Source organism: Scyliorhinus torazame, chromosome 18, assembly GCF_047496885.1.
Source record: "Scyliorhinus torazame isolate Kashiwa2021f chromosome 18, sScyTor2.1, whole genome shotgun sequence".
NCBI classification, from domain to species: Eukaryota; Metazoa; Chordata; class Chondrichthyes; order Carcharhiniformes; family Scyliorhinidae; genus Scyliorhinus; species Scyliorhinus torazame.
In genome coordinates this window covers 143,310,078-143,337,253 of record NC_092724.1, presented here as the reverse complement: position 1 = coordinate 143,337,253, position 27,176 = coordinate 143,310,078, and the positions used below count along the sequence as shown (strand labels likewise).

At 44.9% G+C, this 27,176-nt stretch overlaps 1 protein-coding gene across 1 annotated transcript in view; it reads right to left on the bottom strand.

The window, feature by feature from the left end:
- Nucleotides 1-27,176, bottom strand: part of LOC140395589 (zinc transporter ZIP11-like) — a 764,184-nt gene that overhangs the window by 430,943 nt on the left and 306,065 nt on the right. Inside the window, exon 6 of the mRNA XM_072483554.1 lies at nt 21,198-21,342. Coding sequence (XP_072339655.1) covers nt 21,198-21,342 — 145 coding nt within the window. The remainder of the gene's footprint in view (nt 1-21,197; nt 21,343-27,176) is intronic.

Below are 27,176 nucleotides of genomic sequence, written 5' to 3'. Positions count from 1 at the left end.
TGGTCAACAGGCATTTGACCTGACATCTTGCAGCGATGACTGCCCACGGTTGTTCAACTGATTGATCTGTTCGCCTCCTGAGTCTATGAATCCCAGGATTTTGCCCTGCTCAAGGATTCACTCTTATAGTCTTCCAGCTGTCAAGTAACAATTGGGCATTGCAATTTGCTGAGACTCCGTTGCTCCGAACCTTCGTTCAGCCAATATGCTAGCAAACGTTCAGAGGGATGGGAACACTGTTCACCAAGAGGGCTTGGCCTGACCCTGAATTTGGTCAGGTGCAACAGAATAATATTGGTTCGCTTCCCAACCCCCCACAAAATAATCTAACAGGACAGTTGGGGAGAATGACTATATCAGGCCTCAGACGCATCACTTCAGTGGAGGCCTGTGTATTTTTTTCCTTTGAAGTGTCCTTGTTGATAATTGATATGCTTTCGGAACCTTTAAAATTTGAATGGCCCCTCTGTTACTCCTGGCAATACTGGTGTCCCCTAATAATAAGAAATAGAAGCAGAGGAGCCCCCGAACCTACTGCACCATTCAATAAGATTATGGTTGATCTGATCTTGGCCTGTTGTCCATAACCTTTGACTCTTCTATCGTTCAGATTTCTGTCCGCCTGAGCCATGAATATATTCAATGACTCGGCATCTTCAGCTCTCTGGGGAAGAGGTTTTCAAAGATGAATGATCCTCATCTCCATGTTAAATGGAAGACCCCTTATTTTTAAATAGTGCTCCCTGGTTCTGGTCTCCCCCACGAGTCATGATTGGATGAACATAATGTAGACCCAACATCACTCCCAACAGAAAACGCCAGAAGTGGCTAGGATTGAGTGAATAGACAACAGAGAAGCAGTTCTCGGAGGGTCTTAGCATATTCCAGTAGAGTTACATTTGGAAGCTGGTCTAACTGAGGCAGATTCTGACTTGAGTTACGCCAGCTCTCCAGCATGACTCAACAAAAATATTCCCTTCGTTGGAAGTTATCATTTTCCTTCTGACATGCAGGAACAGTTAGAAAATATGAGTAGTGACAAAGTTGCTTGTGTCAATGCATTCTCTTCACGCAATAATACGGTCGCTTGGAACTCACATCTCACACTCAAAAGGTGTGTTCAATAAAAAACCGCAGTGAATTTTTTTTTTTGGAACTGAGCATTCAAATCAGGCAAACCGTTTCGACAAAGCTTTCAAACTATCGCAATTTTAAAACAGAACATTTGCACATGTCGACTTGTAAAATAGTAATAAAATTGCAGGCATTTAGTAACATACTGTGCCATATACCACACACAGATAGCAAGTGTCATTTATTTTGAGAATAAAATTGTACGCCCACCAATTATTTAAAAAGGAACAAACTTAATTTATTACCTTCACGCTACTCGTGCGAGAGCTCCTTTTCAGCAGTTGTCAGTGTCTTTGATGGTCAGGAAGATTTGATTTAGATTTTGTTAATAAACCTCACTGAAAGGAGATGTCACAATATTGAAGTACAGTCATTTATCCCAACACTTGAGAACAAAACTGTATATTCCAGGAAGAAATAATTCATGCAAACATGTCCCAGGTGAAGAGCTCACGGAACAAGCCTTACAGTGAAAATATTTCTAAAGGAATTATATTTTCTTTGTAGAATATGAACAATTATCTTGGCTTACTTGGCCAGACACCTGCATCTTCAGTACAAACAAGAGTCTTTTAATTATACTAAGTCAATAACTTCAAATAATTCTTCCCATTCAATGCAATACTCATCTATAGAAAATTGACTTTAAAATGTCAACTCTCAAGTACGCAAATTGGGGGTGATTTTGAGAGAAAATGACTGTGTCTTTTCAATAATATTGATTTCTTTTGAAAATAACCATCACACTTTCAATGTAATATATTGTGACATCCATAAAATGAATTAAGAAAGGCAAATCAAAAGCATCCATGCTTCAAGCTGCAGCTGTTGAACTACTTAGGATGGGTTTAAATTTTACACAAATCCATTTGATATTGCGAATAATAAGGCAGTGCTTGACTAAACAGGCAAGTCTGCTTTGTTGTGGGAGAGCTGTCACTGAGGTGGAACGTGTTCTGCCAGTTCTTGACATGGCCATAATACAAGACATATTCAATCTCGCCTTTTAACGAACAGGGAACGCCAATGACAGGTACCGGGGAGAATTTAGCCTCCCCAGCCCAGAGAGGCAGCAAAGAGGTGAGAGGGAAGAAACGAAGTGTGGAGAATTATGGCTGTAACTGTATTCAAAAAACATGAGGGATATATTTGGTGGGCACCGAATTCTCTGCGCTCCGCAGTTTAAATCGAATGGAAAGTCACATATTTGGGATGAAAGACTCTGATCGCTGCTGACATTCCAAAGTCAAATTAATTTGTGCAGGTTTGCCTGGTAGCTCGCACACTTGTGTGACAGAGCAAAGCTTCAGTAAAGTGGCACCTATTGAAAATCCGTCTCAAAATGGCAGACGTTAGAACCAAAAGTGTCACCCCGATTTAAATGCAGCCAGAATTACTGAGAAGATGGGTGTTCAAGGCACATGGTTCATGCAACTCAAAGATGCAACCCCAAACTGCATTAAACCCACCTCATGTGAGTTAGCGCGATGCTTGGTCCATTTTTCACCAGAATGAATAAATCACCCATAAAATTTAAAATAATTAAACTTCCATTAAAGGCAGCAGCATTGATGGGATTTCAAAATGGTAAAATCTCACTCTTTATAGGTGTAACCTCTTTTTTCAGCAAAAGTTACCTCAGTTAATGAAAATGTCAGGCAAAGTAATTTAAATTATTTAAACTACTCCTAGTTAGGCCAACAAAAGCTGAGCTTTCAAATTCCAAATAAATTTTGAAAGAATATTGTAAAATCACAAGAAAAGAAATAAGCCAGGTGCCAAACATGCAAAACAGGAAGTTCAAGATAGTTGAAAAACCAATCTCCCCAAATGCTGAGAGTTTCAGTGCAATAGTTAGTTTGAGTGCAGAATAAACCTGTTCTACCACTGTCTGATTGTGTGTTTTGGGTCACTTATTCCTTCCCATGCATCGCTACTGTCTCTTTCACTCTTCCTACAGCACCTTCCTGTACTAAATCCATCCTGGTTTCTATTCTTCGGATTCTTCCTAAAGTTTCAAGTCTTTCTTTGTGTTTCTAGCCATTCTAATCCTGCATCTCGCATATCAACATGTCACGACACCTTGGGCTAGTACACGGTCAATTCCAGCCCCACTTGACCAGGAGTCACAACAAGTGAAATTAGATGTTATGTTAAAATATACGAGGTCCTTGGCTGAGCCCAATAAACTGCAGTCACCAGGTTTGTAGCTTTAACACAAGTAACACAAGTAAGCACGGTAGCACAGGGCAGCACGGTAGCACAAGTGGATAGCACTGTGGCTTCACAGCGCCAGGGTCCCAGGTTCGATTCCCCGCTGGGTCACTGTCTGTGCGGAGTCTGCACGTTCTCCCCGTGTCTGCGTGGGTTTCCTCCGGGTGCTCCGGTTTCCTCCCACAGTCCAAAGACGTGCAGGTTAGGTGGATTGGCCATGCTAAAAATTGCCCGTAGTGTCCATAAGGGTTGGGAGGGGTTATTGGGTTGCGGGGATAGGGTGGAAGTGAGGGATTAATGTGGGTCGGTGCAGACTCGATGGGCCGAATGGCCTCCTTCTGCACTGTATGTTCTATGTAAATCTATGTAACCTTTTGTTATGTGCAGTATTATAATTAAATAGACAAAAAAATACAACTGACTATCTAATATCCCTTCCTTTCTAACTACCCCCACTCTATATACACATACAGGCAAACAACAGAGAGGTGAAGCCCACACAGACACGAGGGGAATGTGCAAACTCCACACGGACAGTGATCCAGAGCCAGGAACGAACCCAGGTCCTCGGCACTGTGAGGAAGCAGTGCTAACCACTGTGCCGCCTTGCCGCCCAAATAAAGGATTTCTATGAACTGGGATGACTTCTAGTTCAGTGTCTTTCTGCGATTCAGCTTCGGTACTCCTTCCTTCTTGCCTTAAGATGGTTTTCTCTGGCAAGGTTGTCTACCTTCTCTATAGATTCAAGATCATTTCAGGTTTATAGTAAAGATGTGCCAGGTGCTCAATGGTTTTGAAACAATAAAGTAGTTCTTTCCTTCAATAGCAAGATAGAGAGAGACTGCTCCTTCACTTCCAAAATGTAACACTTCTGCCCAGCTCTCTCAGAAAGCATCAAGCAGGAACCAATCACTGACTGTTGTCAGGCACAAGACTAAACCTGGCCAACCCACCATGTGCCACTCAACCAATTGAACGTCTTCCAAAGCTGGTTCCTAAGATTCTCGGCGCTGACAAGTCTGGGTTCTCCTCTCCAAACTGCAAAACCTGGAACATAATGTCCTGACTAGCAGGTTGCTTCAACTTGGGTCTTCTGCTTATAGGCACATCCCGATTTTGGGTGCACGGACCAAACATAATAAAAATATATATTTTTTAAATAGGAACAAAGGAAATAACAGGAAGGACTCTGACAAACTAGCTGTCTCCTTGACTTTATTGTCTCTCTTTCATCTTTATCCGTGTCTAATCCTGATTTGTCTTTCATTTTAACGCACATGGCATTTCACAGAAGCTAACGGAACCTTTTTACGACACAGTCGTTGCCACGATAGGGATGCACACATTTTTTCCACTTCACAATGGTGACTTATGAAAACACTGCAGAATATAACAGGACCAAAGATTCCCCAAATGTATCTAACCTTGACATTTTTTATTAATACACACTTACAAAATGAGACATATTACTCTTATAGCTCTGTCATCAGAAAGGATTGGCAGCCAATTTTCAGCTGTATACTAGGTTGACAAAGGGAAACACTGCTCTACACTCCCAGCAGATTGAATGACGACAGAAATTGGCTTTCAGCGTTCAATATCATTGTGCGGGGGAGGGGCCTGGCAATGGGGAGGTGAGTGGTATTGTCACTGGGCTAGTAAACCAGAGACCCAGGGTAATGCACTTGAGACCCGGGTTCAAATCTCACCACGGCAGATGGGAAAATTCTAATCACAGATATGATTGGAATCGAAGTCTAACGATGACCATGAAACCAGTTGTCAATTGTATGTAAAAGCTCAACTGCTTCGCTCATGTTCTTTCAGGAAGGAAGTCTGCTCTCCTTACCTGGTCTGGCCTACATGTGACTCCAGATCCACAGCAATGGGGTTGACTCTTAAAGGCCCTCTGAAATGGCTCAGCAACCTGGCCAATTCAAGGACAATTAGGGATGGGCAATAAATGCTGGCCCAGCCAGCAACGCACACATCACATGAGCGAATGGAAAAAAACAAAATCCTGTAAATCCAGAGGTTGTGCTTGAGTTGTGAGGACTGGATAGAATCCCCACAGCTCATGAGGCTTTACACAGTATTAGTGACCTGATCTGCAGATTAAAATCAGAGGCTGTCGCAAAAATCAGGGCTTGATTGACCACTGACAATGAATTATTCTGACCAAAACATTTTAGACCGATATTTTTGGGCATTAAGAGGCTCCCCTCGTTTTGAAAATACTTTGATTAAAGAAACACGGACACCAAAAAGGGAACTGCCAAAGTGGCAGTCAGAGTCAGATTTAGATTCTTCAGCTCCCCTCAAATTTAAATGATCAGATTTTTTCAATGCTTAAACAGGATTAGCAAGATTTATCTGAGTTTTTAAACATTTTAACGTACCTGACGTTTTGACAAGATTTAATGTTTTAACGTGAATGGCTTTGCAGCATGACTTATCAGACTTTATATGTATTAACATACATCGCTTTTTGAAATAATTTGCCTTTGTAAAAAAAATTAGCAATTTGATTGATTGAAACGATTCTGGTGAAATCTGACTTTTAAAAAATATCTATAAATTTATAATTCTTTAAAATGGCCCTGATCCAATTAATCTGATTTGATCTTTAGTTCCAATGACGTTTTCCAATGATCGTTCAGCGGTTTGATTTTGACGGATTCCGTGGGCATGGCTCCCAGTCACTGGCCTTTCTGCCTCTGCTGCAGAATGCAGCATGGCCATGTTAAGGCCCAGTCTGTGCAGGAATACTCTTCTTGGTGCCGAATGTCTCTCCGCCACTATCACACGAGATAGGCAGCACGGTAGCCTTGTGGATAGCACAATTGCTTCACAGCTCCAGGGTCCCAGGTTCGATTCCGGCTTGGGTCACTGTCTGTGCGGAGTCTGCACAACCTCCCCGTGTGTGCGTGGATTTCCTCCGGGTGCTCCGGTTTCCTCCCACAGTCCAAAGATGTGCGGGTTAGGTGGATTGGCCATGATAAATTGCCCTTAGTGATCAAAATTACCCTTAGTGATGGGTGGGGCTAATGGGTTATGCGGATAGTGTGGAGGTGTTGACCTTGGGTAGGGTGCTCTTTCCAAGAGCCAGTGCAGACTCGATGGGCCGAATGGCCTCCTTCTGAACTGTAAATTCTATGTAAATAGGTTTGTAGCCGAGTCTGAGTCAGCAGAGGTTTGTAGCCGAGTCTGAGTCAGCAGAGAGTGCTGTTACTTTGTGGCTCACCTCAAAACCTGGGCCATTATTTCTGACCGTTCGTCAGTCCCCACCTTTGGGAGGCAAGGGCAGCACGGTAGCACAAGTGGATAGCACTGAGGCTTCACAGCGCCAGGCTCCCAGGTTCGATTTCCCGCTGGGTCACTGTCTGTGCTGAGTCTGCACGTCCTCCCTGTGTTTGCGTGGGTTTCCTCCGGGTGCTCCGGTTTCCTCCCGCAGTCCAAAGACGTGCAGGTTAGGTGGATTGGCCATGATAAATTGCCCTTAAGTGTCCAAAAAGGTTAGATGGGGTAATTGGGTTACGGGGATTAGGTGGAAATAAGACCATAAGACATAGGAGCGGAAGTAAGGCCATTCAGCCCATCGAGTCCACTCCACCATTCAATCATGGCTGATTTCAACTCCATTTACCCGCTCTCTCTCCATAGCCCTTAATTCCTCGAGAAATCAAGAATTTATCAACTTCTGTCTTAAAGACACTCAACGTCCCGACCTCCACTGCCCTCTGTGGCAATGAATTCCACAGACCCACCACTCTCTGGCTGAAGAAATTTCTCCTCATCTCTGATCTAAAGTGACTCCCTTTTATTCTAAGGCTGTGCCCCCGGGTCCTAGTCTCCCCTGCTAATGGAAACAACTTCCCTACATCCACCCTATCTAAGCCATTCATTATCTTGTAAGTTTCTATTAGATCTCCCCTCAACCTCCTAAACTCCAATGAATATAATCCCAGGATCCTCAGACGTTCATCGTATGTTAGGCCTACCATTCCTGGGATCATCCGTGTGAATCTCCGCTGGACCCGCTCCAGTGCCAGTATGTCCTTCCTGAGGTGTGGGGCCCAAAATTGCTCACAGTATTCTAAATGGGGCCTAACTAGTGCTTTATATAGCTTCAGAAGTACATCCCAGCTTTTATATTCCAAGCCTCTTGAGATAAATGACAACATTGCATTTGCTTTCTTAATTACGGACTCAACCTGCAAGTTGACCTTTAGAGAATCCTGGACTAGGAGTCCCAAGTCCCTTTGACTTCAGCATTATGAATTTTGTCACCGTTTAGAAAATAGTCCATGCCTCTATTCTTTTTTCCAAAGTGCAAGACCTCGCACTTGCCCACGTTGAATTTCATCAGACATTTCTTGGACCACTCTCCTAAACTGTCTAAATCTTTCTGCAGCCTCCCCACCTCCTCAATACTACCTGCCCCTCCACCTATCTATGTATCATCGGCAAACTTAGCCAGAATGCCCCCATCTAGATCGTTAATATATAAAGAGAACAGCTGTGGCCCCAACACTGAACCCTGCGGGACACCACTCATCACCGGTTGCCAGTCCGAAAAAGAACCTTTTATCCCAACTCTCTGCCTTCTGCCTGACAACCAATCGTCAATCCATGTTAGTACCTTGCCTCGAATACCATGGGCCCTTATTTTACTCAGCAGTCTCCCGTGAGGCACCTTATCAAAGGCCTTTTGGAAGTCAAGATAGATAACATCCATTGGCTCTCCTTGGTCTAACCTATTTGTTATCTCTTCAAAGAACTCGAACAGGTTTGTCAGGCACGACCTCCCCTTACTAAATCCATGCTGACTTGTCCTAATCCGACCCTGCACTTCCAAGAATTTAGAAATCTCATCCTTAACGATGGATTCTAGAATCTTGCCAACAACCGAGGTTAGGCTAATTGGTCTATAATTTTCCATCTTTTTTCTTGTTCCCTTCTTGAACAGAAGGGTTACAACAGCGCTTTTCCAATCCTCTGGGACTTTCCCTGACTCCAGTGACTTTTGAAAGATCATAACTAACGCCTCCACTATTTCCTCAGCTATCTCCTTTAGAACTCTAGGAAATGAGGGCTTGTGGGTCGCTGCAGACTCGTTGGGCCGAATAGCCTCCTTCTGCACTGTATGTTCTATGGCCAAGCGTAGCCATCAGGTGAAGCAGATTTAGTGCCTGAAGAACACCTTGGCCAAGAATTTCATCTTCATCTTCCAAGTCATATATTCTGCCTCAATTTTTACCTTCAGCCTTTGATTTATTATTTTTTATAGTCACATTGGAAAACCTGGCGATGGGACCTTCAAACCCGTCAGTTGATGGCAGGTGGACCAATCAGATGCCAGCCCACCAGGTGACTTGGAGGGGAATAGGCTTGTGTATAATTAATGAGGTTCCAAGCTCAGGAGCGGAATCCCGCTATTCTGGTTAGTGGGACAGGGGCCGCTGGAGCAGCCTGCCACCGCACTTTGAGAGGAATCCACCCATTGTTACTGCAGTCAGTAAAATGGCTTGGTCAGTCGTTCTGAAGTTGTGCTGGGAGATCTATCAAAGGTCTAACGACCCAAGGCTGACTCCAGCTCGCGGGATACCTAAGCAACCAGTGTCATTATGAGGATATACAATTGATTAGAGATTTAGGCTGTGATCCAAAGCCCGAAAAGCAGCTCGCCATGGCGCAGTGTGGCCGATGAAATCTGGGGGACACCGCTCCTCTACCCGGCTTGCCACGCCTCAAGCGATTTAACGCGATCCCGTGAGACGTTGCGACGTAAATCCCACCAAAATGGGTGAGATCACTTTCTGACAAATCTGCATATTAGAGCGAGCAGTTAGCCCCAGCCTAATGTGCAGATTCCCGAGGTATCTGAGGCTTTGGGATTCAACTCCTTCACCTCGGAAACCTCAGGTGAGCACCGTTCAGCACTGGTCCCCACAAACAGGGACCAGACGGAACAGCAGTCGTAGGGGTCTTTCAGGAGATTGGAGGCCTACAGTTGCATGCCCTTTGCACACTGCCAAGGTGCCCAGGGTCACAGCCAGTTGGCATGGGCACTGTCAGGTGCCAAGATGCCAAATGGGCATTTTGTACACACATGAGATTGGGTTGGGTGTGCCCTGCGTGAGTCTTGGGAGGAGATCGTTTTGGGGGCCTCGGAAATCAGGCCACCATTCGCGTTGAATAGCCATGTGCTTCTTGGCACTGCGAGCGCTGGGAAACATGCGGCTAAATGTGCTCGCGAGAGGACTTTGTTCCCTTTTGGGAGAATCGTGCCCTTAATAAAGGTGTTTCACATTTAGTGAAATTGTATACATGTTGTTGTGTGCCATGAGAATGAGAATAAAGAATATATGGACCAAAGAGAGGATGTTTTCTGTACACAGTACAAGAATTGTAGAATAGTCACACCACTAGTTCCATTCAAATCCGGCTGATTACTGCATTGTAATTAAATCTACTTGAATATTGCAGCGGCTATATCGTGCTATTCAGCTTAAGTGCTTAAATTGTTCTTTTATTTTTCTGTGACATGACAATAAAACACCAAATGTGGTCCTGCACCCTGCATAGAATTACAGCGAACTGAAACTCTCTCCTTGCTGAAATCTTTCAATTCTCAGCATTTAGCAGAAAATAATATTCTCAACAAAAATATATCTATTTATGTGAAGTTGGTGTCTACAAAGCATTATTTTCTGCTTCGGTTAGATGGCTGAGTGAGTGACTGATTAAGACGGTGCATTACACAGAGTCTTTATTTGTGGTTTATGAAAATCCTGACTGAAGGAGATTATTTCCTATCAGGCTTATTACACATTTCTCGGGGCTAAACAGCACAGACATCGTCAGCTGCTGTAATTGGATAAACTGAGCTCCCTGTATGATGATGTTACAATCATTCATTCCTGGTAGAGTTTCTCTCTTGATCACAACTTACTGCCCGAAACACAATTCCGTTGTACCACAGTGCGCTATCAATTACTTTTTCTACGGTGTCTAAAGCTGTCACCACAGTGAAGTTACTGGTTTAAAAAATGAAAGGGAGGGTTATTAACACACCAGAATTCTACACGTGCTGCGCACAAGTTTGCTCACATAAGGTCTCTTTAAATAAGGCATCAACTCAGCAGATGACGGAGATAGTGCAACCTAAATGAAAAGAGCAACAGGCCTCAATTTAACCTGTCCAGCTCCAATACCACTAAATCATCTCACTCCGGACAGATCCTCAATTCCTTTGTGACCCTGTTCAAACAGCACAGCATGAAAATGGCACCAACTCCACAACTTTATTCAGGAAGAACAAAGGTGTGCATTTTGAACCGCCGTTTGATTTTGTCGCAGAGGAGAAGAAATCCCTTCTACCCACACCAACCTGACCAATTTCCTCATTTCCAATTTTGACTGTAGGACAGATTCCCCAGGACACCAAAATCTGAAGAAAATATAGCCAACCACAGTTTCCCCCGCCCCGCCCCTGTTATGAACGTTGGAATTATATGGCAGAATTTAACACTCCGCCTGGGACATGCTGGCGGGCTCTTAAAATTTGGGGCAATGCCATGCATGCAGTTCCTGCCACCTGTCTCCCCCCCCACTAACTGTATCGCAATTTTCCACATGGCAAGGGAGGTGTCTAACACCCAAGGCGAACAGAGGCCAGAGCCAAGTTTTAAAGTCCGTCCCCCCCCCCAAACCCAATCCATTGGCGTTCCCCTCCCAAGGCCTGGCACAGAGAATGGAATTATAGAAAGTTTACGCACAAGAGGCAGATCGTGTTTCCAGTCATGTCCGAGCAACTCACCTAGTCCCTGTTCCTTTCTTTTCCTTGTAAATCTTGGACACCAGTCCAATTTCCTGCTGAAAGCCATGATCTGATCAGCCCCCACTCCAGCCTCATGTGGTGCATGCCAGACCCTAGCTATTCGCTGCATAAACATAGATGTTCCTCATGTCATCTTTGGTTCTTTTTGCCATTCACCATATTCGCAACCCCCCCACCCTCACGTGGCTTAGTCCCCAGATGGAATTCCACCCCATGTTTCCAGCCTGATCCATTAGCTCTGTTTCTCTCTCCTCAGATGCCCGGCCTGCTGAGTATTTCCAGCATTTTCTCTACCAATTCAAGCATGTATCTCTCCACTCTGCCTGACCACATATCTCAGAAGACCTGCCCCTACCATGCCAATGTGCCTTTATTTTTTATTTCCCTCACCAGTCTTCTTGTGACCATTTGGCATGAGATTGGTGCTAAATCAGAATCAATATTGAGCTTTAGGCCGTTGCTCACTATGATGAGGATTCAGACTAACTTCATTCCACATCGGACCTTTAGAGGCAGGCTTAGATTTCCTTCCCATTAGTTACTTATGCCCAAATTTGAGGGGTGAAAGTCTGGTATCTACATTCCCAGTTCGAACTTCAAAGCCAATGGGTGTGGTATAACTCTTTTTACATATCAAAGCGTGAAGTCTGCTTCATTGGACAGTTTGTAGGTTGGTTTGACTGAAATTGACCATGAATATTCCAGACACGTGTGAACTTCACATCAAAGATGTTGGTCCAAACGGAGCGTGCAGTACTACAAAGAATGACCACAACGTCAAGGCATTTGTTATTTTAAAACAGTGCCCTGTGTGTTCAGTAAAAATTTTAAATCTCAGGAAGTCCGCTGCGATCATTTATTTTAATGTCACTTCTGAATAAATCTGAGTTAGCGCTCTTGGGCGAGACGCTATGTGGTGGTGGAGTTCGCAGAGATCCGGTGCTATTTCCGACACGTCGCATTGGCAGTGACAGCTCCATCGTTGGATGTGCAGCTCGTCTCAAAACACTCAACACCAAAACTTACACCAGTTCACTCAGAGCATGTGCTCGGCTGTGGAAACGTGCTTTTGCACAGGACACAAATTTTATTTATAAATTTAGAGTACCCTATTCATTTTTTCTATTAAGGTGGCCAATCCTCCCACCCTGCACATCTTTCGGTTCTGGGCGTGAGACACATGCAAGCTCGGGGAGAATGTGCAACCTCCACACGGACAGTGACCCAGAGCTGGGATCGAACCGGGTCCTCGGCGCCGTGAGGCAGCAGTGCTAACCACTGCTCCACCGTGCTGCCCCGATTCAATGTCTAATTTAACACATATATTCCAGAACGTGTTCCGAACATTAAATACTTTGGTCATTACTTTATGAACGACCAAAAAACAAGGTTGATTGTAACATTTTGTAATAAACTAAGAGGCAAGCACTGAGCCCATTGACGCAAAGGGTTCTTTGCGTCGTCTCTTCTCTGTTAACTTTGCTTCAATTAATTGCAGTAACTTTGGAAGAAGGCCAACCAACCCAAAATAAAAAGTGGGTGTAAATCAGTTACGTAACTGGTTCATTTTCCATAAAACATCAGTCGCTGATGTGTATTCTGTTTGTGCAGCAGATTGTAAGCAGCTTTTCACTGGTCGGAAATGAAAATGAACATTTCCCCACCTACTGCTGACAAATGTTTCTTCCCTGCTAAGTATTTTATTTTATTAATAATCTGTGCCAACAAGGCATCATAACTAAGGCCTGTCCCGTCCCCACCTGACTTCTGCACAAGTGACTCGACTATGGGTTCACTGGATCAGAAGCAAGGACTTGGCTGATCTTTCCTTATCTACAAGATGCTTTTATTTAGTGCTTATCCCCACCGAAGCTATTTATAATAACAGTACTGAAAAAATGTATTTTTAAAAAATATTTCTCTCACAGGATCTTTCTGGAGCATTCCCAGCTGTTGCGTTATATGAAGATTTATTCGAAACAAATGTCTTCTCTTTAAAAAAAAAATCAACCACTTGCTCCATTGAATGAATGTGCTACCTGACTGTATTTTAAGAATTCCTATCATAAGAACTGGAAGCAGGAGTAGGCCATCTGGCCCCTCGAGCCTGCTCCACCATTCAATGAGATCATGGCTCATCTTTTGTGGACTCAGCTCCACTTTCTGGCCCGAACACCATAACCCTTTATCCCTTTATTCTTCAAAAAACTATCTATCTTTATCTTAAAAACATTTCATGAAGGAGCCTCTACTGCTTCACTGGGCAAGGAATTCCATAGATTCACAACCCTTTGGGTGAAGAGGTTCCTCCTAAACTCAGTCCTAAATCTACTTCCCCTTATTTTGAGGCTATGCCCCCTCATTCTGCTTTCACCCGCCAGTGGAAACAACCTCCCCGCATCTATCCAATCTATTCCCTTCATAATTTTATATTTCTATAAGATCCCCCCTCATCTTTCTAAATTCCAACGCGTACAGTCTCAGTCTACTCAACCTCTCCTCGTAATCCAACCCCTTCAGCTCTGGGATTAACCTAGTGAATCTCCTCTGCACACCCTCCAGTGCCAGTACGTCCTTTCTCAAGTAAGGAGACCAAAACTGAACACAATACTCCAGGTGTGGCCTCACTAACACCTCATACAATTGCAGCATAACCTCCCTAGTCTTAAACTCCATCCGTCTAGCAATGAAGGACAAAATTCCATTTGCCTTCTTAATCACCTGTTGCACCTGTAAACCAACTTTTTGCGACTCATGCACTAGCGCACCCAGGTCTCTCTGCACAGCAGCATGTTTTAATATGTTATCTTTAAATAATAATCCCTTTTGCTGTTATTCCTAGCAAAATGGATAACCTCACATTTGTCAACATTGCATTCCATCTGCCAGACTCTAGCCCATTCACTTAGCCTATCCAAATCCCTCTGCAGACTTCCAGTATCCTCTGCACTTTTTGCTTTACCACTTATCTTAGTGTCGTCTGCAAACTTGGACACATTGCCCTTGGTCCCCAACTGCAAATCATCTATGTAAATTGTGAACAGTTGTGGGCCCAACACTGATCCCTGAGGGACACCACTAGCTACTGATTGCCAACCAGAGAAACACCCATTAATCCCCACTCTTTGCTTTCTATTAATTAACCAATCCTCTATCCATGCTGCTACTTTACCCTTAATGCCATGCATCTTTATCTTATGCAGCAACCTTTTGTGTGGCACCTTGTCAAAGGCTTTCTGGAAATCCAGATATACCACATCCATTGGCTCCCCGTTATCTACCGCACTGGTAATGTCCTCAAAAAATTCCACGAAATTAGTTTGGCACGACCTGCCCTTTATGAACCCATGCTGCGTCTGCCCAATGGGACAATTTCCATCCAGATGCCTCGCTATTTCCTCCTTGATGATAGATCCCAGCATCTTCCCTGCTACCGAAGTTAAGCTCACTGGCCTATAATTACCCGCTTTCTGCCTACCTCCTTTTTTAAACAGTGGTGTCACATTTGCTAATTTCCAATCCGCCGGGACCACCCCAGAGTCTAGTGAATTTTGGTAAAATATCACTAGTGCATTTGCAATTTCCCTAGCCATCTCTTTTAGCCAGGAGACTTGTCTACCTTTAGACCCATTAGCTTGCCCATCACAACCTCCTTGGTGATAACAATCCTCTCAAGGTCCTCACCAGTCCTAGCCTCATTTCCATCAGTCACTGGCATGTTATTTGTGTCTTCCACTGTGTAGACCGACCCAAAAAACCTGTTCAGTTCCTCAGCCATTTCCTCATCTCCCATTATTAAATCTCCCTTCTCATCCTCTAAAGGACCAATATTTACCTAATGGAATTAGCGGTGTTTGACAACAAAATAGTAAGTGGTGCTGGAGCGTTTACACTTAATTAGTCAGCCCCTAAATGCCAACAAGTGCACCAAATGAGAATTCAAAATCAAAATCTGTGAATACAGATAAACAAATTAAAAGTAGAAAACGAACGGCAGATTCATCAGAATCTGACAGGGAATATATTTCAGCATTTTAGCTTGTCTGGAGAATTAGCAGCCGGTGAAAGGAACTTAACTAAACAGGGAGAAGAATTGGAATAAATGCGAGTCAGGTATGCTGCCGACTCCAGCCAAAGGCAAGCAGGTAATGGGTTTAGTCGGCAAGTACCAACAGCTTCCACAATTTTATAACGTACATATTTCATTCTGTGATGGTAAAATGTGAAGGATCAAAGTGATGGGAGAATCACTGGACCTCTGGGGAACAATGCATTAGAAATGTCTGTCGGGAAAATGTCCACCAGAAATTCTGGAATAAACAATCAATGTGTCAGGCTTCAAACCTCACTGAGACGACCTCTATTTTCCAGGTGAAATGCCTCTACTCATGAATATTTCTTTGTAGCTGGCATCTGAAAGAAATAGACCCACACGGACCTATCTAAAATCTCCCAGTAGTAAATGACAATGGATGATCATGACTTGAAGAGAACTCAGCCACTGGGGGTGATTTTACACCTACGTTCGCCTTGAGCACAAATGGTGATGCGAGCGCACAATCTTGCAAGAATCGGAAAATGAGATTCTCCCTGGCGAGATCTCATTTTTCGATTTTCCCCGCCCCTCACCACTGATGTAACGAGATTCCTGCCCGGAACGGGCACGATCTACCGGCCGCGTTCCGCCGCGGCCTCTCCTGGGATTTCTGACGGTCGGTACGCCTCGTGGATCAAACCAGACCTCGCGAGACGTCGTGATCTGGATCCTTCCCACAATGGCCAGTACCCAGACTTGCACAGTTAAGTGAGCTTAAAAGCCCACATAACTAAGTCTATGCTGGATCGAACGCTGCCCGGCATCTACTGGCCTCGCCGAGGAGACCACAGCTGGGTGCTGTTTAGCACTGGTCCCCATAAACGGGGACGAGGCACTTAGCAGGGGGGGTGGCGTTCTCTCAGGCATTCAGAGGACCCTGGGTGGTCCAAGTCTGGTCAGGATGGCACCCTGGCACTGCTGGTGCCAACCGGGGACCTTGGCACTGCCAGTCCGGCACCCTGGCAGTGCCACCTGGGTGCCCAGGTGGTACTGCCAGGGTGCCGGGTTGCCAGGCTGGCATTTGCCTGCGGATCAGGCAAGGGAGTGCCCTGCCCATGTGAGGTGGAGTGCGGAGGGGGCCTGAGGACCCCTTTATAGATGAGTTGGCCGTTGAGGGGGGGGGGGGGTAGGTTCCGGTCATCGCGTTTGGGTTGGGGGGGGTTTCGAGAGACTGGGGCGCCATTTTTAAACGGTGCCCTGATCTCTTCCTGCATGGAGCAGCTCCGCTTGTCGGAGCTCCTCAGTGCAGGAAATGACACCAAGTGCGGCCTTAGGGAGTGTTCCCTGCCAGGGGCCGGAATAGCAACAAAGTGCCGTTACATAGCGGAGTCGTTCCCAGTGCTCCAAGCGGCGTGAACGACCCCTGCTAATCCTCCCAGAACGGACTCTGATATTTGAAAATTAAGTCATTTTAATATGATTTTTAGGCTTCCCTGCCATATATTCCCCCCGCATTTACAATTCCCCCCTTTCCAACGTGACGTCATGTTGGAGGTATTTAGTAGTGTGAAGCAGTCAAAAGGGACCCGACGGGAGCGCAAGGGGGTGGAATTTCACCTATTACGTTGAGTATTTTGGATCACTTCCAAAAAATTATGCAAAGAAAATACCACTCATAAAAAGAAAGTAATGTGGTCGTCACAGGCTTGGCGGGCCAAAGGGCCTGTTCCTGTGCTGCACTTTTCTTTGTTCTTTATTATAGGGTTTGATTTGTGCCAAAGAAATGGCCTTGACACGCAAATAAATACATGTTTGCAATCGTGATCCCTATGCTGCCACCTCACCATGCACATCCAACACTGCCAGTTCTGTCTCTCCCTGTCCACCAGTGTACGAATGAATTAGCTCGCTGGTGCTGGGGTTAACATACATGCAATTTCCTGCCACTGCTTTAAAACATCTTCATTTCTAAATTGAAACAGCAAACGTAACTCTGAACTCTGAACTGGAACAGGTGCCGGAATGTGGTGACTAGGGGCGTTTCACGGTAACTTCATTGAAGCCTACTTGTGACAATAAGCGATTATTATTATTATTAAATCACTGTTCTGGAGAAGGGTCACATGGACTCTAAACAGTAGCTGCTTTTCTCTCCACAGAAGCTGCCAGACCTGCTGAGCCTATCCTGCATTTTCTGTTTTTGTTTAGAACATAGAACATAGAACGATACAGCGCAGTACAGACCCTTCGGCCCACGATGTTGCACCGAAACAAAAGCCATCTAACCTACACTATGCCATTATCATCCATATGTTTATCCAATAAACTTTTAAATGCCCTCAATGTTGGCGAGTTCACTACTGTAGCAGGTAGGGCATTCCACGGCCTCACTACTCTTTGCGTAAAGAACCTACCTCTGACCTCTGTCCTATATCTATTACCCCTCAGTTTAAAGTTATGTCCCCTCGTGCCAGCCATATCCATCCGCGGGAGAAGGCTCTCACTGTCCACCCTATCCAACCCCCTGATCATTTTGTATGCCTCTATTAAGTCTCCTCTTAACCTTCTTCTCTCCAACGAAAACAACCTCAAGTCCATCAGCCTTTCCTCATAAGATTTTCCCTCCATACCAGGCAACATCCTGGTAAATCTCCTCTGCACCCGCTCCAAAGCCTCCACGTCCTTCCTATAATGCGGTGACCAGAACTGTACGCAATACTCCAAATGCGGCCGTACCAGAGTTCTGTACAGCTGCAACATGACCTCCCGACTCCGGAACTCAATCCCTCTACCAATAAAGGCCAACACTCCATAGGCCTTCTTCACAACCCTATCAACCTGGGTGGCAACTTTCAGGGATCTATGTACATGGACACCTAGATCCCTCTGCTCATCCACACTTTCAAGAACTTTACCATTAGCCAAATATTCCGCATTCCTGTTATTCCTTCCAAAGTGAATCACCTCACATCAGTTAGTTGCTTTAACCTGTAAGCCTCCAGTACAGTCTAACAGCGAGCAAAAGACATGGGCGAGGAAGCCAGCAAATTTTGCAAGAGTCACATTAATAAATGGAACCAAAAATTATTTTAAGTTTGTTGGTAACATGAATAAATTACCACAGAGTGTTTGCTGGAGTCAATGGCCTGTGCGTGGTCAAACATGAAAGTATGAAAAACATCTTTTGATTCACAGTTTAACAGGGAGATAAGTTGGGTCCAGTCAACCCAGATTCCACAGAAATCAAAGGGCTTCTTTTGAAATCAGTCCATTCCTTAATTGTCCACTTTCACTCCGACTGTTTCGTGTCATATCTCCTTCCATTCGATCCACAACAGGTGGCGATGCAAGAGATGAACGGAAATTTGAGCAGAGGCCCCTTGATAGACCAGGGGCTGAATTTTCCCTGTCGCAGGGGTGCAGGTTGAAGGTGGAACCGGGAACAAGGCAGCTCCCAACTCCCAACGGATCCTACCAGAGGTGGGGTCTGACTAGCACTAGTTAATGAATCTCACTTGAATCACTACTTGGGGTAAGTTGGTGACACCAACAAGATGTACCCAGTGGTAGACTGGGAGCTCAGCGCGTCCTTCTTTAAATTCACTCCCTACCTACCATGGTGCAATGGATGCCAGTGGGCCACTGCTGATGCCACCGCTCATCATGTGAAGAAGTGTCTCCTCCATACTGATGGCAAGGCAACTGTGGCAACAATTGTTTTTTTTACACTTTTCTAGCTCTTCAGAGGGCACCTCCATCTTGAGGAGCCCTTGTGATCTCCTACCAAACCAGCAAGACTCATCTCTCCCATTGACAGCAGGCGTTGCTGCTGGCTCTTTGATTAGACCTTAAAGTTCCCTGGTGCACCCACTGCCCTTAATTGGACAGGGCTCCCGGTGGCGGACTTTTAACCAGCCACCTCTGGGAAGATCACAACTCAATGTCCCACTATAGCCACTTCGGGGTTCCCAAATATATCCCTAAAGTTAAAAATCACTGCAATATCAGATTATTGGGTTCCATTAATGAACTAGGCCACTAACTGCATTCATCAGTGTTCAAGTGCAGGTAATTCTAAGAAACTGGGAATGGACTGAATGATGTGTCAAAGATAAACTAGTTCAAGATTCTCTTAAGGTTAACATGCAGGTTCACTCAGCAGTTAGGAAGGCAAAAGCAACGTGTGTATTCATGTCGAGAGGGCTAGAATACAAGACCAGGGATGTACTTCTGAGGCTGTATAAGGCTCTGGTCAGACCCCATTTGGAGTATTGTGAGCAGTTTTGGGCCCCGTATCTAAGGAAGGATGTGCTGGCCTTGGAAATAGTCCAGAGGAGGTTCACAAGAATGATCCCTGTAATGAAGAGCTTGTCGTATGAGGAACGGTTGAGGACTCTGAGTCTGTACTCATTGCAGTTTAGAAGGATGAGGGGGGATCTTATTAAAACTTACAGGATGCTGAGGGCCTAGATAGAGTGGACGTGGAGAGGATGTTTCCACGAGTAGGAAAAACTATAACCCGAGGGCACAGCCTCAGACTGAAGGGACGATCCTTTAAAATAGAGATGAGGAGGAATTTCTTCAGAAGGTGGTGAATCTGTGGAACTCTTTGCCGCAGAAGGCTGTGATAGATAGGTTCTTGATTAATAAGAGGATCGGGGGGTTATGGGGAGTAGGCAGGAGAATGGGGATGAGAAACATATCAGCCATGATTGAATGGCAGAGCAGACTCGATGGGCCGCATGGCCTAATTCTGCTCCTGTCTTATGGTCTTGAAGTGGGACAGAGTAGAAAGTGCCATGTTGATCACACTACATTGTGTTCCAGTCAAAGGGCACATTGCAAACTGTTTCTTTCCTAATTATCGTAAAATCCTAAGCTGGAAGACCAGAAGATTCAAATCAAACACTAAAGATAGAAATAAGGAGGTTTGCTTTATGTCGATAAGGGGGGATTATGCCACCACACGTGCAAATTGAGAGATACACCTTGATCTTAAAAAGTCTTGAAAGCATTCAATTATGAATCGATGTTACTGGAACATTGTAGAAACCACTGGGACTTTATATATTCCCCATCTCTATATACAGTATTTGAAATTTTGCAATAAATCATCATCCCCTTAAGCTGCAATTCAGGATCTCAGAAAAATCAGAACTCTTTGAATCCACTTGCAGGAGTGTACACCCCATGGGTTACCCGACCTAAGCCTTACATTATCCTTCCTATTTCCTGACTTTACTCCTAAAATTGGAACTCATTCAGAAATGTTTTCATGGGATTACATGTACAAGCCTTTTTTTGCCAGTATCCTGCTCGGAGCTACTATTTTTCAGCTCCCAACCTTTTCATGGGGCATCCAGCAGCCCGGAGACACTCCAGTAACAACAAAACTAACAATAAACTTTAAACAAATCATCTTCAGGACTAAGACGGCAATATTTCCTGAAATGAGTAATTTTGCAATGTTTGCAAAGGGATTTTCTGCCTCTGCATGTATTTGCAGGAAAAGCAATTTCTGTGACCAGTATTAAAAGTTTCTCTTTAATTTTCAAGATTGAGATTTTTGGGAGAGTATCACAAATAGATCGCCAATTTGATGGCACCTTTAACGCCTTCTGATCATTTCTGACCTTCACTCTGTAAAAGCCTGTACGATGTGAAGACAGCGACATTCCAGCCATAGGTGGGAGCAGATAGAAGAAAGGCTTGTTAGGAGCCCGATCCAGAGCAGATAGTAGACCACATTAATTGTATAGATTAGCAAATATTAGACAAAAGTCTGCAGCCAAAAGGAAAGAACAATTCTCATTACTGATTAAGCTCCATAGCTGAACCACCAGAAACTCCAACCAAACCCTTGGATTGGCATTGAAGCTAACTATTTGTTTCGAATAAATGCACCACCCCGCACCCAAAACTTGCTTAAATCAAGTTTTTGTGTTTATCGGCATATGACACGATGCTTGCCTGCTGATAATCCGCCTCTACCTATCCGGATGGCAAATTCTTCATCTTGCATCTGGGCATCTCCTCCTTCATCCTCCTTTTTTTCCTTCACTGGTTTTGGCTCCTGTTTGAGTGCAAACGCCATTTGTGGAGAGTCAACAATACCCTGGAAATTGAACAGGACAGGTGTGATCAAGCAGCGTTATAGGATTTGCAATCGCTTTTTATAATAATAAATAATAATCTTTATTGTCACAAGTAGGCTTACATTAACACTGCAATGAGGTTACTGTGAAAAGCCCTGAGTCGCCACATTCCGGCGCCTGTTCGGGTACACAGTGGGAGAATTCAGAATGTCCAATTCACCTAACAAGCACGTCTTTCGGGACATGTGGGAGGAAACCGGAGCACCCGGAGGAAACCCACGCAGACATGGGGAGAACATGCAGACTCCACACAGACGGTGACCTGGAGCCGGGAATCGAACCTGGGACCCTGGCGCTGTGAGGCAACACAAGATGTTTCCCGTTTATGAAACCCTTCCCATCCTGCGGTTTCCCCAGCCCACGTGTCATCTCTCTCTCGCTCTCTTTCTGAGAACGCAGAGTTAACCAGGCCCCTCCCAATATCAGCTCTCGCCCGTCAGTGGTTAACCAGAAAATGCAGCTTGGAAAGTTGAGAAGGGTGTTTGTTCCCCATGGAGGAGAGAAAGTCGATTTGTTGGAGGTGTTTAAATCATGAGGGGATCTGGACAGAGTTGAGAGGGAGAAAGGGCACCGATTTAATGCAAATAGCACAAGGACCAACGGCGACATGAGGAAAGTCTTTTTTACCGCCCCGAGAGGGCGGTGGAGGCAAATTGAATCGTGGTTTTCGAAAAAAAGAATGAGATAATTATCTGAGGAGAAAAGATCTTTGGGGCTACGGGGACAGGGTGCGGAGTGTGACTAGCTGTATGGTCCCTACAGAGATCTGGCACATTCACATCAGGCCTCCTTCTGTGTTGATTCTATGATATTTTTGATTCCCCTTGATCTAACTCGTTCTCTGCCTTGCCCTACAACAGCAGAGTTACAAAATCTAGAATGCTGATTGGGAAAAATCCAGGTATTCTGCAACACCACGGAGGGAGACAGAAAGGCAGAGCCAATGTGCAGCTACACCACTGCATCGTATGACTGCTTACCCTCTGTTTTCCTGTCGTGACAATTCTATACATGGTACATGGCTAAGCACTCCTCATGCTAACAGAGAAACATCTGTCGCTAACTCAGGGGCTAAAGAACGGCCAACACTGCATTCAGAAAACCTGACTCATTCAGTTCAGACCGATGCTGCCTCCTTTCCACAGATACCAGCAGCAAGAGAATCTCATCATTGACACTCCTTTCAAAAATCAGTCGGCATCACTGGGACCAGGATTTTGTCCCACCACAGTTAATTTTACATACGGATGTACGTGAAAAAGCCACATTGACATTTGTCACACAGTACCATGAAGTATATATCGGGGTAGTTAGTAATTGTTATTAACCTGTCTGATGCAAACCCTTTCAGCGAACACTCAACGGAAACATACAAAATATGTTTTACCTGCTTGAATTAATGAGCAATTTTGGCAAAAGGCACAGGTCTAATTTGTAGCCAGAGGGCACACACACAAGTATATCAAACCCCCCCCACCCCACACACACACACACACAGTTAGTGAGACACAATTATCATATTCCAACTTCCGTTCTTCTCTGCTCACTCTTCTCCCATTTCTTCAACATTTGGTTGAACAGAGTCTGCTATTAATATCAGAGAGGGTGATCTGGGGAGTCTGTGAGCTTGAATGTGCGCAGGGTAAACTAGAAGCAGAACCTGCGGCTTCTGGATGGCATGGGCGCAGTGAATAAATCTGAAAACAGGACAATTACACCTACTGCTTTTCAGAGGTGGGGGGGGAAGAGGGGGGAGAAGATGCCCATTTTAGTTCTCTTGCATCGTGTGTGCTCAAGTGGTTCAATAAATCTGAGCATAGGAAGGGAAAATTTGTCACTGCCAAAATGCAATTTGTACTAAGTGTCCCCATTGTCGTTGCTCGAGCTCTGATGATGGACACCCTCTAGTAAGCAGTCCCACATCAAGTGTAGCACAGGCCAAGTCCACGGGCTTCCTCCATGCTTCCCATCCAACAATGAACTAAATCAGAGGCTCAGAAAAACAGCACCAATGTGAACACTCACACTCTCACACCGAACATACCTTTGGACCCTGAATTTGCACATTTCTGTCCATCTAGGAACAGTTTTGTCGACTAAATCTTGCTCAGAACCAGGTTTAAAACCAATGCAAGCTTATTTCCTGTGGGGCAGTTATGGGTACAAGGGGTCTCCTTCCCCACCCCACTATTAGACTCCACTAGATCCGGACCACGGTTCTGGAGATGTTATTAATAAGTCATTCATATACATCGTAAATCGTTGAGTCCCCAGAACTGATTCTTGTGGCACTCCAGAAGGTACAGTTTACCAATCTGAAAATCACCCATTCACCCTGACTCCCTGTTTCCTGTTAGTTAGTCAATCCACCATGTATGCTAATGCATTTCCCCAACACCATGAGTTCTTATTGTACGCACTAACCTTTTATGTGACACCATATTGTGTGCCTTTTGGAAATCCAAAGGTTCCCCTTTATCCACCATGCTCGTTTTATCCTCAAACAACTCTAATAAATGTGCCAAACATGATTTCCCTTTCATGAAACCGTGCTGACCCTGTTTGGTAGTATTATGATTTTCTGAATGTCCTGCTACTGTCTCCATAATGGATTTGAACACGTTCCCAGTGACAGATGCTAGGTTAATTGGCCTATAGCTTTCTGCTTTCTATCTCCCTGCTTTCTTGAATCGAGGTGTCACATGAGTGGTTTTCCAATCCACTGGGACCTTTGCAGAATCCAGGGAAATTTGGAAGATTGCAACAAATGCGTTCAGTATCACTGCAGCCACTTCTTTTCGGGTCAAAGGACGCAGGTCATCAGGTCCAGGGGACTTGTCTGCCTTCAGTCCATTAGTTTTCCAGTCATTTTAAGTTTCACTCTACCTCTTGCCTCTCGACAATTGTTGGGGTGATTTTCGTGTCTCCTACTGTGAAGATAGATACAAAAGACCCATTCAACGTCTCTGCCATTTCTTGTTTTCCATTATTAATTCCCCAGTCTCACTCCCTAAGGGACCAATGATTGCTGAGCTACTCTTTTCCTCTTCACATACTTTTAAATGCTTACGGTCTTGTTTTCTATTTATTGCTAGTTTACTTTCATACTCTAATTTCTCCCCCTACATTTTTTAAGTCATTCTTTGTTGGTTCCCAAATATCTTGCCCTACCTGTGTGTGTGCGAGCCTGCGTGAGGCCTATCTTTTTTGCAGCGTTTCAGGCCTTTTCTTTTCGTGTGACAGCATCTTTAACTTCCCTAGTTATCCGATGATGGCACATTCTTCTCAGAGTCTTTGTCAATATTCACATTAATATTTATCAAGACCACAATCACAGATTTCACACTCGACCGCAAACATGCCTGTGAGCTTTCAATTGAACATTTGAACCACGTGTGTGAACTCATATTTAGTGGGTGTCGAGGTGTTATACAATTATCTCCTAACCAGAGCACTCCAGCAGTCAGAAATATATTCAGCATTTCATCCACATCTTACGTTGGCACACTATCAGTCAACAATCTGACTAATGGCCTTGTTGCGCCCAACTCGGGGACGTGACAAGGCCGTTAAATCTCTTGAGAGGCCTCTCGCTAGATTTCCGCCACCCTCACTGGGTGAGATCCAGTTTTACATATTTAAGTGAGCCATTCGGCCCATTTAAATATGCCGCGCCCGATTCTCTCGAGGGCCAGTAATGAACGGCTGTGTCTGGAGGAACTCGCCATGGCGCCATTTAGCAATGGTCCACATAAACGTGGACCAGGCGTACCTGGGAGGGGGGTATCTCAGGCCATTGGAGAACCCAGGTGGTCGGGCTCCGGGCAGGGTCATACCCTGGCACTCTCGATGACACCCAGGCACCTTGACACTGCCATCCTGGCACCCTGGAAATGCCACCTTGGCATCCTGGCACTGTCAGGGTGCCCAGGTGGTGGTGGCAGGGGAACTGCCAGGGTGCCAGGCTGGCAATGCCAAGGCACCCACTGCCAGGGATCTGGCCCAGGGGCGCCCTTCCCTTAAGAGGTGGGGTGAGGAGGGGGTATGGGGGGCTCAAGCGTTCAAGGATCCCTGAAGACTTCGTAAGTTGGACATTGGCGGGTCCAGAGGCTGTGGTGGGGAGTCCGAGGGAGGTCGAGAGATCAGGGCGACATTTAAAAATGGCTCGTCATTCACAGGAAGTGAGGTAAGTGTGGGCTCTGCAGGATGTTCCCGACCAAAACCAGGGGGAAAAAACGAGTCCCGTTTGAAGCGGGGTTGTTCTCGGTGCTGCAGACCCCGGGGAAACACCCCGCTATACATGCTCAAAACGGTACTCTGTTTTTTGGGTGTTAAATCCCGCCCTTTGTTTCCAATTGTCAGTCTATGTTGCACTTGTGTGCCAACCTTTTTGTTGCAAATTCCTTTATCCTCATTTATTATAGGAATTGCCTAATTTTAAAAAAATCACCTTTCAGTTTTATAAATCTAATTGCCAGGTAGGAAAATACTATCCTCCTGCACAAACAACTCAAAATGCTTGCTGAAAATTTTTTAATCCACCATTTTTCTGTGGAAACTGACATTTCTAAAGTCCAAAGTGGGGGTTCCGAAAAAAGGTAAGTTTTAAAACATTCCCCCTAGAGGCTCGTTCAAACCTGGGTTTGGGATCTCAAGACAGGGGCACTTGGGAAAGGCAGGCAACAATCCTGGCCTGCTGCGATGTTGTCCGCAATTTTCAAGGAGGTCCTGGGAATTGTCGTGTTGGGTGTTCCGATACACAAACGAACCAACACGGTTGTAGATGGTACAACTCTGTTTTATTATTCTGTACAATAATAACTATTAACTTCTGGCTGTGGTTCATGCTTCACCAGCTAACCTGTGGACCCAGCCCTAGCACTATCTTAGTGAGGCACTCAGCACATGGTGTATGTCTGAGTGGCACGCTGTGAGCTCTGTGCTCTGAGCTATCTCCTGGTGGAATGAGCGGGAACTGTGGTGTTCCCTGTTTTATAGTGCGTGTGCTCTCACTGGTGATTGGCTGCGATGTTGTGTGTGTGTTGGTTGGTCCAGCTACCTGTCCATCAATGTGTGTGTGTGATTGCACCATGATATGTTAATGTGGATATCATGACAGGGGCAGGACGGAAGGCATTTGGAAGGTGAGGCCTAGGACTCATCGGGGGTCAGCAATGACCTTTCAGAACAGCTGTTGAGCAAGGTGAAGAACTCCTGCTTCTCCCTAAATGACTTTAGATGAGCGATTTCTTTCAACAAAACTTGGCACGTTCAGAGCAACCCGATTTCGGGAGAAAAGATCAAAAGCGTCAATTTATATCTGTAAACAGTCAAGTGCCTGTTTCAGTCTCAGGCCTTTGTCAATACAGAGGGTGGTACACCTCATTCGCCATGTTGGACACTTAAGAGCTTCTTTAATGTCTGAAAAACAAGCACAACACGAACAACCTTCTAAGTCATCGTGTCTTTCCTCATTCTAATTTGATTTCTGTTTAAAAAGTTGAATTTTGAATCCAAACAATGCAGCTTGAAGGGAACAATTTAAGGAGAGAAGGAATGGTGCTCACTCCCAGCCCTCGTGCAAGTTAAGGGAGACGGGAAGTGAAGAGTTAAGAGTGAGGTGAGTTCTAAACGTAGCAAGGGTGGAGGGGGGATACAGAAGTAGACTTTAAGTCAAGGCAGGAGGGAAAATAAAAAGAGGGAGCAACAAAGAATAAGGGAGAGAGAAGCAGAGGGCAAAAAAGCAAAAAAATAAAGGATAACTAGAGGCAGAGAAAGAAACACCATCACACAG